This window comes from Mizuhopecten yessoensis, unplaced genomic scaffold, assembly GCF_002113885.1.
Source record: "Mizuhopecten yessoensis strain PY_sf001 unplaced genomic scaffold, ASM211388v2 scaffold1375, whole genome shotgun sequence".
NCBI classification, from domain to species: domain Eukaryota; kingdom Metazoa; phylum Mollusca; class Bivalvia; order Pectinida; family Pectinidae; genus Mizuhopecten; species Mizuhopecten yessoensis.
The window spans coordinates 583,487-600,368 of NW_018404015.1; the positions used below are offsets into that span (position 1 = coordinate 583,487).

At 36.3% G+C, this 16,882-nt stretch overlaps 1 protein-coding gene across 2 annotated transcripts in view; it reads left to right on the forward strand.

The window, feature by feature from the left end:
- Positions 1-15,044, forward strand: part of LOC110460438 (vitamin D3 receptor-like) — an 88,762-nt gene extending 73,718 nt beyond the window's left edge. For both annotated transcript variants that reach the window (XM_021513341.1, XM_021513331.1), the window contains exons 3-4: positions 8,454-8,571; positions 11,023-15,044. In XM_021513341.1, the coding sequence (XP_021369016.1) occupies positions 8,454-8,571; positions 11,023-12,440 (1,536 nt within the window). In that variant the 3' untranslated portion in view covers positions 12,441-15,044. The remainder of the gene's footprint in view (positions 1-8,453; positions 8,572-11,022) is intronic.
- The last annotated feature ends 1,838 nt before the right edge of the window (positions 15,045-16,882 follow it).

The following is a 16,882-nucleotide window of genomic DNA, read 5'->3' on the forward strand; positions in this document are numbered from 1 at the left end:
GGTGTATGCTACCTAATGATTACAGGGTAGAAATAACTTGAGGTGTATGCTACCTAATGATTACAGGGTAGAAATAACTTGAGGTGTATGCTACCTAATGATTACAGGGTAGAAATAACTTAAGTGTGTATGCTACCTAATGATTACAGGGTAGAAATAACTTGAGGTGTATGTTACCTTATGATAACAGGGTAGAAATAACTTAAGGGTGTATGCTACCTAATTATAGTCGGGTAGAAATAACTTACAGGGTAATTTACTCTAAAGTCACTGGGTAGAAATCACTTAAGGGTGTATGCTATACTTAATGGTTACAAGGTAGAAATCACTTACGGGTTATGCTAAACAGTCACAGGGTAGAATTCACTTAAGAATGTATGCTACATAATGGTTACAGGGTGTAAATCACTTAAGGGTGTATGCCAGGGTTCTCCCCAGGCCATTTAGCTGATACGGCTCCGTATCAGCTTCAGTTTGAAATCCTTCCTGCCGTATCAGCTTAANATACCTGATGGTCACTATTCTTAAATCATTTTGGGGTGGCTGTTACCTAATGTTGAAAGGGCAGAAATCACCAGGGGATGTATGAGTTACCCAATGTTCATAAAGCAATTATACCTTAAAGTTTTAAGTGTTAAACTGTGAAAGGGGCCTGTGATTTCTTTGCTAGAATACTTGACATTATAGTCTTTTGAAAAAGGTGACCAAGGATTCATATTTTTATTTTTGACATGTTTTCAAATTAAAATTTTGAATTGCCAAAGTCATCAACTTTTAATCCATTACAAATGTGTTACAGTTCATCATGTCTGATGAACTATGTTTCATCCATTGATGACAATTAGATCATCAATCTTGGGTTGTTTATATTGATTACCATGACTTTTGTTCCTATTCCCATCCCCTGCTTACACTAGCATCCCTTTCAGGTTGTTCCCAGCTTATCTCCTGTCTACACAGACACCCTGCTTAGACTAGCATCCATTTCAGCCTGTTCCCAGCTTATCTCCTGTCTCTACACAGACACCCTGCTTACCCTAGCATCCATTTCAGCCTGTTCCCAGCTTATCTCCTGTCTACACAGACACCCTGCTTACACTAGCATCCCTTTCAGGTTGTTCCCAGCTTATCTCCTGTCTACACAGACACCCTGCTTACACTAGCATCCATTTCAGCCTGTTCCCAGCTTATCTCCTGTCTCTACACAGACACCCTGCTTGTAAGAATTCCTGACCACTGGTCTAGAGTAAGCAGTATATGATGGTGATTTTCTTGTCTCCATGCCAATACAAATTTATCCCCCAAGCCACCTTTCTTTACCCTTGGCCATTTCCATGCCTACACCGGCTCTCTTCAGTTTCAAGATTCCAACACTGATTTGACTTTGCTCTTGCCTATACCCAGCCTGCTAAGTCCCCATCCTGGACCATGCCTATACCCAGACGGCTAAGTCCCCATCCTTGACCCTGCCTATACCCAGCCTGCTAAGTCCCCATTCCGGACCCTGCCTATACACAGCCTGCTAAGTCCCCATCCTGGACCCTGCCTATACCCAGCCTGCTAAGTCCCCATTCCGGACCCTCCCTATACCCAGCTTGCTAAGTTCCCATCCTGGACCCTGCCTATACCTAGCCTGCTTTAGTCCCCATCCCAGACCCTGCCTCTACCCAGCCTCCAGCATAATATCCATGAAAACTCCCTTGCATCACTGCTAATACCCAGCCTGCTAATACCAAGTCCCCATCCCATACCCTGATTACACTCAACCCCAAGCATTATCAGCATAAACCCATGGCCAATCTCTAGCATCCATGCCAGAACCCAACCTGCTAATACATATGTACAAATGTACCAAGTCCTGCCATACCTTTATTCCGTAGCATGTATACCCGTGACCACTTCCTTCAATATTATATACCAATTACAAGTCTCCATCTGTTTATACCCAACCCCCAGCATATATACCCATGACAACTGGACGCTAGCATCCCTGCCTATAATCCCAGCCTTCTAATACCATAGCCCCATCATAGACCCAATACACTTTACTTATTGTACAACAATTATGAAACAAGTTGTTTCGACTTACATTATTAATCACTATTGATGGCCCGGATGTTAGCGTGCAGGGAGGAGGGTGGCGGGTTCTTAATGTAGGAGGAAACCGGAAACCTAACTGTTCTGGCAGGTCTCACCCCTTATAACATCTTATCAGGGAATCAACTGAAGAAGCCTTGCCAGTATACCCATTGTTCTAGACTGGCCCCGGTCTCTACAATATTTAATCATTTAGAAAAAAATAAACTCCAATACTTTTGATCACTTGGATGTCTGATTCTAATTTCTAAACTAGGGGGGACAAGCTAGAAATAAAATGCAGCCAAAAAATTCTTCATAAAAACTTAGGGGCTGGTAGCCAGTCTACCATCATTGTTCATACATTTTTTAGCTGCCCCCACAAACCCCTGTAGAATCCTTGCCAGTACACATTGTTCATACAAAGCTGCCCCTAAACCCTCCCACCCAGACCCTGCAACTCCAAACCCATATCCTTTTCCAAGCCGCTTATAGTGCACAGAGTGCTCATAAGGTTAACATGGCCAGATCACACATCAGTAGCCTCTTATAATTACCTCCCACAGGTAATTAGATCTGCTGACAGTCCTGTTGTACTGGTATAAGATTTAGGATGTAGTAACTGACTGATATCTATATTTATACATACTAATTGTGCTCTGTGTATTGATCTATATTTTCCATGTTAATGAGATCTGAAAGCTTCTTTTTATATCAAAAACAATACTTACCACGTCCAATTATTATGCNATTAAAGGTTGCTGACAAAAGTGCGGCAAGCTTAATAGTATTGTGGTATTCCTGACTTGTGAATCTACACTTTAGGCCGATGAAAAAAAGAAATCTGTTTTTCAGTTTTTCCACAGCCTTTAACTCATTCACCCCTGAAATTTCATAATAAACTACTCCAACATTTGACTTGGAAGAGTTTTAATGTGTCTTCAGGGATGAATGAGTTAGATTTTGTGATCTTACCTTAGTATGAATTACTTTAGATGTACTTTTGTTGGGGCACATCGCTATTCCATCATTTGTCAATCCGTTATACATCAACTTCTGTACTAAATGACATCTCCTGTCAAACTATTACACAGCATTGAAGCAAAGTGGGTGCTAGCATCCTTAGGCCAACCTCTTGAAAAGTTCAAATAAATAGAGGGGTTGACATGACCCTCCTGGAGGCAGAGATCAGGCGGGTGGAAGGGTTAAAAAAAGACAGCCCCTCCGCAAGATTCGTGGCAAAGAGGGTAATATATTGGTAATTTAATTAAGTTCTGGGGAATACATTGAATTTGGACATTTTACACTTCTATCACACAATCATTGTTTTCTAATCTGTAATTTTATTTTGTTTTGAATTAAATATAATCAATCACTATGTGATTGAGTAAGACATATCAAGTTAACACTGAAATCGGTTTGACTCATTCACCCCTGAAGACACATTTGAACTCTTCCAATTCAAAGGTTGAAATAGTTCATTATGAAATTTCAGGGGTGATTGAGTTAAAGTCCATCTCCTTGCTTGTTCTCCCATTGAGCCCTGAAGTCTACAGGCAGCAATTTATCGTCACCAGACTAACTGGACTAGGAAATTCCTATTTAATCCCAGATTAATCCCTGGACATGGGCCCCTTAGCCTCTTGTTTGTATAATTAAGTGTAAAATGTCCAAATTTTTTTTGGGGGGGGGGTTTGCACTAAATATCCGTTTAAATCTAGAAAAAAGCAAGAGGTAGCAAATTGTGTAATGATTTCAAAAGTAAGGAAATGAAAACGATAATTGAAGAATCTGCCCCCCAAAGGTCAATGGAGGGGGATTTATAATTAGGTATAGTTTGAGATTTGATAGATTTGTTCTTATAAAAGCTGCTGACAAATGGTAAGAGTTTTCAGTTGTGTTTCATAAGAGGACCTTTATAATACCTACAAACCTGAAGTGTATCCGAACCAACACCTGTTTCTTATTGACCTACATCTGTGTAGATTTGTTATTTCTCATTGAGGGATTTAATACGTCACCATTGTATAATACGATTATCCTTCAAACTAAGATGTTGATTTTACAAGCTGTCTCAAACTAGTGCAAACCCTCCCTTTTAGAAGCTGAAGGCTTCCAATTTTGGACCCTTATTTTAGCATTCACAACCAGTGAATTTGCTAAGCTATTCTTATCTTCTAAGATCTAATTATTTCACCTGAAATAACAGCTCAGAATATGTCATTTAAAGGGTGTTTTTTATTTTAAATTTTTCTCTAGGGGGTAACATTACATACACACATTTTATTCAGGTTTTAATTTTGAGCGTGATGAAGACCTCCCCATGGCAAGTATGCTGTTTGGTTGATATTCCTTAACTGTGTTGGATAATTATTTCTTGCATACTAGACCGAGATATCTGCATTTCCGGCGGTGCTGGAAAATTCTATCCGACCCACGGGTCTAGTACGCAGACTGGCGGGGGAATTATAGTGACCTTTTGGGGTCACGCTATTGTTCGTGACGTCATTTAATGACGTTTTGGGGTCAGTCAGGGTCATTGACGTCACTAATAATTGTCATCCAGGCTTCATATGCAAATCAGAATGTGTGGACAGTTTACAACTTTACTAGAAGAGCAGCTATTTTTAAGGGTTTTAGGTAATAAGCAAGAAATAGAATCCATCCCTGATGTGAGGTAAGGATAAGGTTATTTAAACCCTCGGGATAAAATATTGAGCTAATGACCCTCAGCAAAGCCTCGGGTCTCCTGCTCAATAATTCATCCCTTGGGTTTGAATAACCTTATCCATACCTCACATCAGGGATGGATTATATTAATATAATATTCCTGGTCTGCAGCATTTCCTTATAAACCCTAATTTTTACTACTGACTTAAGATTTGTAGTCAGTGAGTTCTGTAGAAATTTTTCATGTGAGACCTGAACTTTTTCTTCAAAATTTTGATTAGTCCCGTTACTTTGAGATCATAGTGGGATCCAAAAGAGTTGGTAATTAAGTCTCACAGGGAATTGTGAGTTCAGGGCCCGTACTCATGAAACTGTTTCATACTCACACTCAGATTCTCTGCTCAAGCCCATTTTCTTCTTTCCGTGATAATTAGTAAAATCAAATCCGGCCTGGAAATGATTTAAAAGTTTCAGTGTAGCCGAAAAAATTGATTCAGTCTTAATGTTATTCGTAAAAGGACTGGTATCAGCCGCGATTGGTCAGATTATTTTAACTGAGACCAATCAAACAGCTATCTCTGTGCTATGACAAATTCCAGGGGTGCAGAGAGCGAAAATATCTTGAGGTTTAAGTTGATTCACTGAATAGTAAGGATTTCTTTGGTTGATTTTTGTCTGAAAATACCTGTTCAACACTAAAGTTTAATTCCCTTAGGATTGGTCTTTAAACCCACACCCATAAATATGTTGTCGGATTAGCTGTGGTCTTGGTGTAGAAAGTGCTTCAATTTGCAATAAAAAGTGTATGAGTCTGGCGTCATGACAACAGGTCTAGTGCACTACTGTTGTCATGGAAACTCAGCTGCCACATTCAAAATGTAATGGGAAGGTATTGCCCACTTTGGTTAAAATTATTTAAACTCCTATCAAACAAGAACAATTCAATTAGTTCTAAATTAGCTCTGTATTGTGCATTGGAGACTATTTAAACTCCAATCAAACAAGAACAATTCCACTAGTTCCAAATTAGCTCTGTATTGTGCATTGGAGACTATTTAAACTCCAATCAAACAAGAACAATTCAATTAGTTCTAAATTAGCTCTGTATTGTGCATTGGAGACTATTTAAACTCCAATCAAACAAGAACAATTCAATTAGTTCTAAATTAGCTCTGTATTGTGCATTGGAGACTATTTAAACTCCAATCAAACAAGAACAATTCAATTAGTTCTAAATTAGCTCTGTATTGTGCATTGGAGACTATTTAAACTCCAATCAAACAAGAACAATTCAATTAGTTCTAAATTAGCTCTGTATTGTGCATTGGAGACTATTTAAACTCCAATCAAACAAGAACAATTCAATTAGTTCTAAATTAGCTCTGTATTGTGCATTGGAGACTATTTAAACTCCAATCAAACAAGAACAATTCAATTAGTTCTAAATTAGCTCTGTATTGTGCATTGGAGACTATTTAAACTCCAATCAAACAAGAACAATTCAATTAGTTCTAAATTAGCTCTGTATTGTGCATTGGAGACTATTTAAACTCCAATCAAACAAGAACAATTCAATTAGTTCTAAATTAGCTCTGTATTGTGCATTGGAGACTATTTAAACTCCAATCAAACAAGAACAATTCAATTAGTTCTAAATTAGCTCTGTATTGTGCATTGGAGACTATTTAAACTCCAATCAAACAAGAACAATTCAATTAGTTCTAAATTAGCTCTGTATTGTGCATTGGAGACTATTTAAACTCCAATCAAACAAGAACAATTCAATTAGTTCTAAATTAGCTCTGTATTGTGCATTGGAGACTATTTAAACTCCAATCAAACAAGAACAATTCAATTAGTTCTAAATTAGCTCTGTATTGTGCATTGGAGACTATTTAAACTCCAATCAAACAAGAACAATTCCACTAGTTCTAAATTAGCTCTGTAATGTGCATTGGAGACTATTTAAACTCCAATCAAACAGGAACAATTCAACTAGTTCTAAATTAGCTCTGTATTGTGCATTGGAGACTATTTAAACTCCAATCAAACAAGAACAATTCAATTAGTTCTAAATTAGCTCTGTATTGTGCATTGGAGACTATTTAAACTCCAATCAAACAAGAACAATTCAATTAGTTCTAAATTAGCTCTGTATTGTGCATTGGAGACTATTTAAACTCCAATTAAACATACATTTCTTTGTTATTGTCACAGCCTTGATAAATATTGAAAGTTTAAATATGTACATATACCTGTACAAACAAGTGTCTTCTGTGATCTTATATTTAAAGCATTTCAAAATTTAACCAAAAAATTAAAATACTATAATTGTTATTTAATTGAAAGTTTCATAAACCTGTTAATATAAGTGTTTTCTATGATCTTATATTTAAAACATTTCAAAATTTAACCCAAAAAAACCCAAGTACGATAATTGTTATTTATTTGAAATGTAACATGCCATTTGGTTGGTGAACTGAAAAAAATTTGTGTGGATTTATGACCATATACTGTCTGAATTTTTTTCATTTACAATATTATGGCGATTGTTGATAATGTCACTGACCCCGACACATGAAATTCATTTTTAGTGATATCACAAACAATAGCATGATCCCGAAAGGTCAATTTTATTTTGCCTCACTTTGAATGTTTCGGACTTCACCGATTCGGTAGAGAGACCCATATATTGAAGAAAACACACAAAAACGTTTTAAAATTGTTATTTCTTTAGGTAATTTCAGGAGATAAAAATATATATGGTGATAATCCTACAGTATTTTGACATATTTGTCACCGTACGTAAAACTAAATTTGCGATGTTATGCACCATGGCTAGTAAAACTTAATTTGTGATATTATAATTACAATATACAGTCACAAATCTCCAAATACAGTATAAGTTTGTTCCCTAAATGAACCATTCAAAAATGATCAGAAACGAAAATTATGAGAAATTTAAAGTTTGCAAGTTTGCAAAACAAAATTCTTTCAATAATTCTGCACGAAAATCTCCATTCCCGAAGGGTTTTGGCACTGATGTAACTGCTGTCCAAAATATTTGCGCTCCGATGAATTTCCACTCTAATTTATCTTATCAGCGCATGATTTCCTCTCTGATAAATCTTCCCTAACCGAGTTACAACTAATTAATCTCCACTCCAAACCAGCTAGATCTTCACTATCTGCACTAACAAATTTGGTTTAGACTATAAATAATTTTATTCTATGTCCTACCGAAGAAAAATCTTTACTTGAGATCCGACCTGCACAGGCGTTGTTCAGCTTTTCAATACTCCTTTTGTGGTTAGCAGGAGAACTGTCTGGGTCTTCATTGAAAATTTTAATTATATTAACATATATAAACCATAACTATGATATGACCCTGAAATTAATATTCTGGGACCGGCAGAGCAGCATACGTTGCACCTGATAAATTTCACATTAACTTAAAATTAATAAAGCATTTTAATTTTCAGGAAAAAAACCTGCTTCATTTTCATTTTAATATGGTTTCATTCACAAGAAGAAAATGAAAAGTTAATTGTTGATGGACTATAAATCAAGAAATTTGACAACCTCTCAGAAGGAATTTTACGATAATGATCTCTCAAAAAAATGTAATGTGAAACCATTGTTGAATGCTTCTGAAATTGATTCTCCACTTCTTTTTATTCAAAGTCATTTTTTGTTTGTCTTTGCAGACGATACGAGGGCGCTGTGAGGGGAAGTGTGACGTCAATGTGGAGTCGCGCTCCTTCTGTAAGAGATGCCGACTCCAAAAGTGCTTTACAGTCGGCATGCGGAAAGACATGATACTCAGTAAGGGGAATAATTATTGTAGATACTCATAAAGGGGCATAACTCATGAAGAAACCCTGTCAGGGGCATAACTCTAGTAGAAACTTAGTAAGTGTCTTAATTATTCAGGATACTCATAAAGGGACATAACTCATGAAGAAACCCTGTAAGAGGCATAACTCTAGTAGATATTCAGTAAGGGGCTTAATTGTTGCAGAAACTCAGTAAGGAGCTTAACTATTGCAGATACTCATAAAGTGGAATAACTCTAGTAAAAACTTGGTAAAGAGAAAAGGCTGGAGAAAGCTTAATAAAGTGATAATTCTGGAAAGTGGATATTTTCCTGCACATACAGTGTGCATGGTTGTGGGTCATGTAAAGGGAATATGGGAGATTTGAATGACTCGTGCTGGTCATAAGATGGTTGCCTGTGAAGGTAAATATTGATGGTGTGACCTGCAAGATGTACATAGAGTAATAACTTGTTGTGATATTCAGTAAGGGACATAACCCTTTAGGAAATAAAGTAAGTGGCAGGTAATGCCTTTAGAAGTTTGGTTAGGCCCTTATCTCTTTTAAAATCGAAGGAACGATATGAAAATAGTGCACACTTACATGAAAATCCTCATTTAAGGGGGCATAACTCTTTAAGATACTCACTAAGGGCAGTAAATAATGAACATAAATACTCATTAAGAGAAAACTCATAGACAGATAGAAGTGATAATTAAAGGGCATAATTGATATAGAAAGAGAGGCAGGAAGGGGCATAACTCTTGTTGATACCGAGAGTGAGTATAATGACATTTAATCATGTACATTGATATTCAGTAATGGTGACGTCTTGTAAATACTAAGAGGTTTTACTGATGTACTTTGATAATCAGTAAGGGACATAACTCTTGTTAATACTCAATTAGGACATTAAATCCTTTCCATAGATCTATACTCTATTATGGGGATAACATCTTGTAAATACTAAGAGGCTTTACTGATACAGGGATAATCCTGGAGGGGCCATGGGGCCGGGCCATTGACCCCTCAAAACTGAAATTGACCTCTCCATGTTCCAACTTTCTTTTAATTTTACATAGAATGGCATCTCTTAATTTTGAAATAGATGAAATATTACTGAAATGGCCTACTGCTCTCAAATGCCAGGATTTTCCTTGCTGGTGTATACAGATAATCAATAAGGGAGATAACTCTTGTGTATAATCAGTTAAAAGAGGCATGGCTGAGATACTCGGGGCATGTACATAGTGGCCTATTATATACACAGTAGGTGCACTAATTTTGTAGATTCACTCATTCACCCCTGAAAATTCAAAATGAACTATTCCAACCTTTGAATTGGAAGGGTTTAAATGTGTCTTTAGGGGTGAATGGTGAACTCTGTGAGGGCTTTTGAATTCATGAAATGCATTGTTACTCTAAATACTACATAATTGTCTGAAGGCATTCTTTTTTAATTTTTCTTTGAAATTATGTTCTTAATTAAAAAATTAGGATTTGCAAACATATTCAATGTAAGTTATGTTTATAATACAGGCCAAAATGGTTCTTTTCACTACTAATCGATAGTTAGCGAAATGTCCGGTCATAAAATAAAAATGTTTTGAAATAAATTAGAATTACACTTATATGTTTTTGAAACATATGTAATATTTTGTTTTAATGCCTTATTTAGCCTACATTTCAGCATGTAGGCTAAATTGTACATTCCTGCAAATTTTACGTGTGATTAATAAAGTCACTCTGTATGAAGTCAATAGTATTAAATACATTTATGGATACCTGGAGTCAGGAGTTGCTTTTCTCCTCTTCTCTAGTTCAAAGTTGATAAATAACTAGCTAGTTTCGCTGGCAAGCACTTTTTAAGCAAGCACCTGTCCTTATCTGTGAAGTTATAGGTGTGATATGGATAATACTTGCATCAGATTGAGGAAATTAAGATTACTCTACAAAACACCTGTTGGTGATGCTGACTTTCACCAACATTTTCAGCTTCATTGACTTTCTTAATATTCCCTAATATATCAAATTAACAAGTGTCACAAAGTCATCGTCTGGGTGAGTATGAGCTACATGGAAAAAACTTAATAATGATCTATACAAAACACCTGTTAAGGATGCTGGGTTTCACTGACATTTTGTACTTTAAGACCCGGGGCCAGTGGCCAAGTGGTAAGGCGTCTGACATTCTGCTACCACTAGCCCTCCACCACTGGGTCATGGGCTGAGGCCTACAAAGGGCAGTTGCCAGGTACTGGCCGTAGGTCGGTGGGTTTTTTCGGGAACTCCGGCTTTCTCCACCACAAAACCTGGCAGGTCCTTATGACCATAGCTGTTGATAGGACGTAAAACAAAAACAAACCAAAACCAAACATATAGACCCTAGAAAAACACATGTATTACTATCATGAGGTATAATTATTTGAATATAAATAAAAGCATTGTTCTTTTTTCCAGATGAACAACAGAAAAAAGTACGGAAGCAGAAGATCATAATTAACAAATTAAAGAAACATGGACAGTTACCACTGGAGGAATCGTGTGCTAGCACATCTGTGGAACTCTCCGAAGAGTTCGAGGCAAAAATCTGCTCACAAAGTCGTGATGAGTTACGCTCCACATTTCCGAATCTTTCAGAAAAAGAATTAGGTATGCTTTCAAAATTAAAACAAGAAAACATTGATGAACTGAAAAGTTCCCGTTCAACGCAGGAAGATGAGGCTTGTCCTTCTTGGATAGAATCGCAGGAACTTACAGAAGATACCATCAGCAAGATGCCGGAAATTAATCGTAGTGTATTGAGAGAACTATTGCGGGCTAATGAGCAAAGTGCCTTTCTTGCCAACACTTCAACAGAAATTAAAAGTATACCAACTAATGCTACAGAGTTCATCAATGTAGCAGAGGGTTTTGTACGTAGAGTAATAAAATTGGCTAAAAACATTGAATTTTTTAAAATGGTAACAAAAGAAGATCAGATTGCTTTGCTGAAAGGTTCTGTTACAGAAATAATGATGTTGCGGTCAGCAGTTAATTATGATGTTGCGACCGAATCATGGAATCTGAGCACCAAAACTTGTTTGAAGAATGACCAGGCCAATTCTACAAGTTTGCCTGGTAAAGAACCACTTGGTACAAGTCTACCTCATAGCTCACAGACCAGTAATGTCGCTGCCAATGATAACAACCATCCTGCTGATCTAGACCTCACCAAGCTTCACAATGTGTTCCCTCCTAAAGACAAGTCCAGTCCGGTACTGCCAGACACGGCTGGAATAAAGATGGAAGTTAGCAGTACTTCTTCATCTACCTCATGCTCCAGGACTGGAGCCTCACTCGACATCGAAAAACTGCGTGCCCAGTTTTCAGGTGGCGCTGACTTAAGTCAGTTGCGTGCCAAGTTTTCAGGAGGTGCAGACTTAAGTCAATTGCGTGCTCAATTTCAACAGAAGGTTAAGGATGGAACGTTAGGGGATTCACCAGCAGCGAAGATCGGAGCTGAACTGCTTAAGAATGGGAACAGTGAAACTCGTGCTATGTTTATGTCTTACGCAACTTTTATCAAGTCACTCATGAAAACCATCCATGGGGATGTCCTAATGCTCAAAATACTTATAATGCTGTCATTGTTTTCATCAGATCGTCCGGGCCTTGAAGAGACACATAAGATTGAGGAGATTCAGGAATGCTACGCCCAGATTCTGCAGGCCTATGTAGGCGCACGCTTCCCTGATGAAAAGATTCTCTTTGCCAAGGTTATCATGAAGCTGACAGACCTTCGTGACATCAACGAACTTCACACAAAAATGTTACTCAAAATGAAAGTGGAAAGCATTGAGCCACTACTGGTAGAAATATTTGATCTCCCTCTCTAATTTCTTCATATGGAATTAGAAGATGAGCTGATGGAGGAGGTGGGGCTCTTAAAATTGAAATTGAGAATACACTAAAACCTCCATAATAATACTGATTTCAAAACAGGTTGGCTTTGAAAATTATCTTTTGATTCCTTTCAGAAAAAACACATGTTGATCTTTATCTCCCTTTGAAAATTGACAGGCCTTAACCCTTTCACCACTGTGGACCATAATGGACTCATCCAGATCAATGCATGGTAGAGTTTAATAAAGTTACATAGGGGTGAAAGGGTTAAAAATGTGCATTGGATTCCAGGTTGGAGGCACATTTTGCTGCACTGTTGGTCTTAACTTATTCACTCCTGCATTTTTACACTGGACTTGCCCAGTCTTTGATTTGGTAAGGTTCCAATGTAACTTTAGGGGTGAATTGGTTTTACAGCTGACACCACATTGTATAATTTATTAATTATTGCAACAATTTCATCAAAGAAGAGAAAAAAGAATTTTGATTTCATTAAAACACCTGCAGAACTTTATATAATTGCATGCTTAACCCTTTCACCCCTATGCTATTATAGTAGACTCTACCATGCATTGATCTGGATGAGTCCACTATAGTCTACAGTGGTGAAAGAGTTAAGCAGACAGATTTGAAAACAAGCCATTGACAACTCATTGAATGATTTTGAAAAAAAGGACTACTTTAAAAAATAAAAGCCTTATATTTCTTACAAAAAATTAAAATAAGTTGTGGCTCAATATGAAGGTTTTAGGGTATTTTCAATGTGACATTATTGTGGTTTGAAGTCGTGTTGAGGTTCCTAGACGAGAGATTCTGAAGTCCTTATTTAAACATCCAAGCTGTTGTACAGTATGTACACACCATCTTACACATTATCTGATTTGGTTATAAGATGTAATTATTTTAAGATTATGAGAACATTTAATTGACAAATGTATAGTTATTGTAAATATGCTCATTCAGAAATGAAATTATTGTGGCAGTGTGCTGGCCAGAGCTGTGATGAACTCGTCCATGATGAAGACATTTTAAATTGTTATTGATAGATAATCGTTGTCCGGGGAAAACCTTGAGTATTGAATATTGCCTGCTGGTATAGAAAAAAAGCTGGATATATAGATAAGAATTCACTTTGATCGGCACCTACTTTGACCTTTGACATTAAACAATGAAATATACCATATTTACCATATTAAATTCCTCATCATCATCATCCATTAAGTGACAGATCTCCTTGATGGAGTGCAATTGTCACTGTAAATTGTCACCTACTGAAGAAAAGGAAAATACTTACCTCACAGAAAGATTTATTTGTTATTCCATCAATTACGGTAATCCTACAGAGTTTGGTGCTGATCATGAGTCCTCATCCTCTATATTCCTTGTTTAGATACAAGTCTGTGTTTCCTGTGCGGCTGATACAGTTGCTAGAATAGCACTACAGTGCTAATGTTTACTGTTTTAAATTTGCGACATTAAATAACTCTTGTAGATTGTATGTTTCCTATGTCTAGTAATCTGGACCATATTCCTCGAGAGAGAAAAAAAATACTATCAAGCATGTGTACTCCTTCAAGGTTTCCATAGTTTAGTTTTTGAAATTATGCTTATTGGCACTTAAGGTAAAGGGTACCATTTAGTTAACTTATTCACCACTGAAATTCATAATGAACTATTCCAACCTTTGAATTGGAAGAGTTCAAATATGTCTTCAGGGGGTTAATAAGTTAAACCATATCATAACCATTGTCACTACTGTTAGGCATTTTCAAAAGAAAATTAATGATTAAATCAAAAATAAAACGTAACTGCAGAGGTCAAACTTCTGACCCTAACATTGCAAAGCCAACATTTTACTTTTGCTGCCATGCAGGAATTATACTTGTGCAAGCACAGCATCATAACAAGTGTCCAGCAATTTATAGACGCAAAGCATACAAAATACTTGACAGGGGAAGTAACTCTACTCTTTTATCTTCTGTATAGAAGGGAGAATAGAAAAAAAACATGTGGAACTCTTCTTTGCGATTGTGACTGATAGAGTGGTATCCATTACCTTAAGTTTATAATGTTAACTGCTACTTTTTAAATACATATTTTGTTTAAAACATTTGAAAACATCTGCTGAGAAAATTGTTTTATGATAATGGAAAAAATAAATCGGGTAAAAAACATTTCAGTGAGAATATACATACTTCAGAAAAAGCATTTTTTATTATAAGAAATATGAACTCTTTGACTATATTTCAAGTTTAGAGTAAATTCAATATTCGTAATAAACTTATACCAAAAGGTGACTTTTGAAGAAGAAAAAAATTATAATCATAATACTCTTCTATTCCATACCTTTCTGAACATATTTCAGTTTTATTTAGTGACATTTTTTTTTTATATTTTTTTATGAATAGTTGTTCAGGTGTTGCTGATATATCAAATAAAACAATGACATCTGGGAAATATTCCTGGAATTTGTTTACTACAAGGAATGGAGATATGGTTCGATATATATAAAGGTCAGATAACATCTGTTTAGAAACAATTTAGGAAAACTATGTTCAGTTATCGTTACTGAAGCGAAGTTTTTGTTGGTTTAGTATGGAATGGATGTATAAAAAACGGGCATTTGCTGGATTTAACATTTGATAGATTCATTTGTAAATGTTCATCTCTGGTGGCTATTGTTATAACGTTTTTTGTTGAGTCCAGTTTTTGCAGATATTAGAACGACGCTGAAAGCAGAAGTTATTTCATGACAAAATCAAAGGTTCTGTAACCACCACCTTGTGGAATATGCAGAGAGACTAGTTTGATCTTTTGATGTACATCAAAACAATCGCATGGGAGCGAAATGTAATGGTAAAATTGACTGGCTTTGATGTCGGATGTCCTAATCTTCAAAGGACATGCATCAGCCTAGCGATTGGTCATGCACCTGTCAATCCACCAGCTAACATCGTGTCTTCTATTGGTCATGACATATATCAGGGGTGTCGAAAACTTGGTTGAGGGAAACCTTCTGGAAAGTTGAGAATGGTGGACCAATAGTTGGCTTAATTCTTCAGATTTATTTTAACATCATTACGTTCTTCAGATATATTTCGCTGATGTTCTAATGTTTATAACGATTTCGTAACCATTGCAAAGAATAACGGGTTTATTAATTTCTAAATCAAAAAATTGCAGACAAAAAATAGATTTAGTAGATTTAGTCTGAAATCAATACCTGTTGATGATATTACTAATTATGTTATGATGGTCTTTGTTTTCTGATAATATTGTACCTGGTGCATCCAATCAAACGGAATGTCTAACTACACATGTGATACATTGCGATATAGTGGTGGCCTTTTAGACAACTCATGAAAAATTTACTGAGAATTAACCATTAAATTTTTGAGAATATTAAGACCCGGTGCATTCCTCCAATCAAACGGAATGTCTAACTACACATGTGATACATTGCGATATAGTGGTGGCCTTTTAGACAACTCATGAAAAAATTACTGAGAATTAACCCTTTCACCCCTATGTAACTTTAGTAGACTCTCCCATTCATTGTTGTGGATGAGTCCATTATGGTCTACAGTGGTGAAAGGGTAAATACCTTTTGTGTCACATTTGATTATAGATACGTTTGAAAATTTATTTTACTATCATGATAATATTAGTATTGTTCTTTTTCCAGTAAAAATACTGGACTGAAAAAAGAAACATTAACTCATTCACCCCTGAAGACACATTTGAAATCTCCCAATTCAAAGGTTGGAATAGTTCATTATGAAATTTCAGGGGTGAATGAGTTTACTAAATACTGGAGATTTTTTTTTAACTTCTTTTAGCTAGTCCCACAGTATACTTGATGGTTGTTATTTAGAGTATGGCCTTGTACACAGGTGATAGTTATATACAGGTGTTCCATGTAGACAGTAGTTGTTATACAGAGATGGTCTTTGTAGACAGGTGATAGTTTTACTGAGAAGAGCCAGTATCCATGAAACCGTTATCATCCTCACATTCAGATAATGTGCTCACACACCGTTTCTGATTCCGATGTCACAATTATAAAATTCAAATTGTGTTAATAGTTTTGAAGAATTTGAGGAGACATGTATATGGAAAAACTGTTCTGGATGCCTGGACCTGGCATTTTGACTGTCTCGCACGATTTAAGTACATAATTCACGGCCGAGGACAACAATGGTTTCATAAATACTTGCCCGTTTTACTTAGACAGGTGACTTCTACAGGGGCCCTTTTCTGCCGGTGATTGTTAAAAAAAACATGCTTTTGACAGGCGTTAGTAATACAGAGGTGGCTCAGTAATACAGAGGTAGCTCATCTAAGAATATGTTTGTTAAATGAAGGTTATCCTGTTTGACAGATTGTCAGCATGGAGTAAAGACGTGTTATAACAGTTTTGTAAGACCAAAGACAA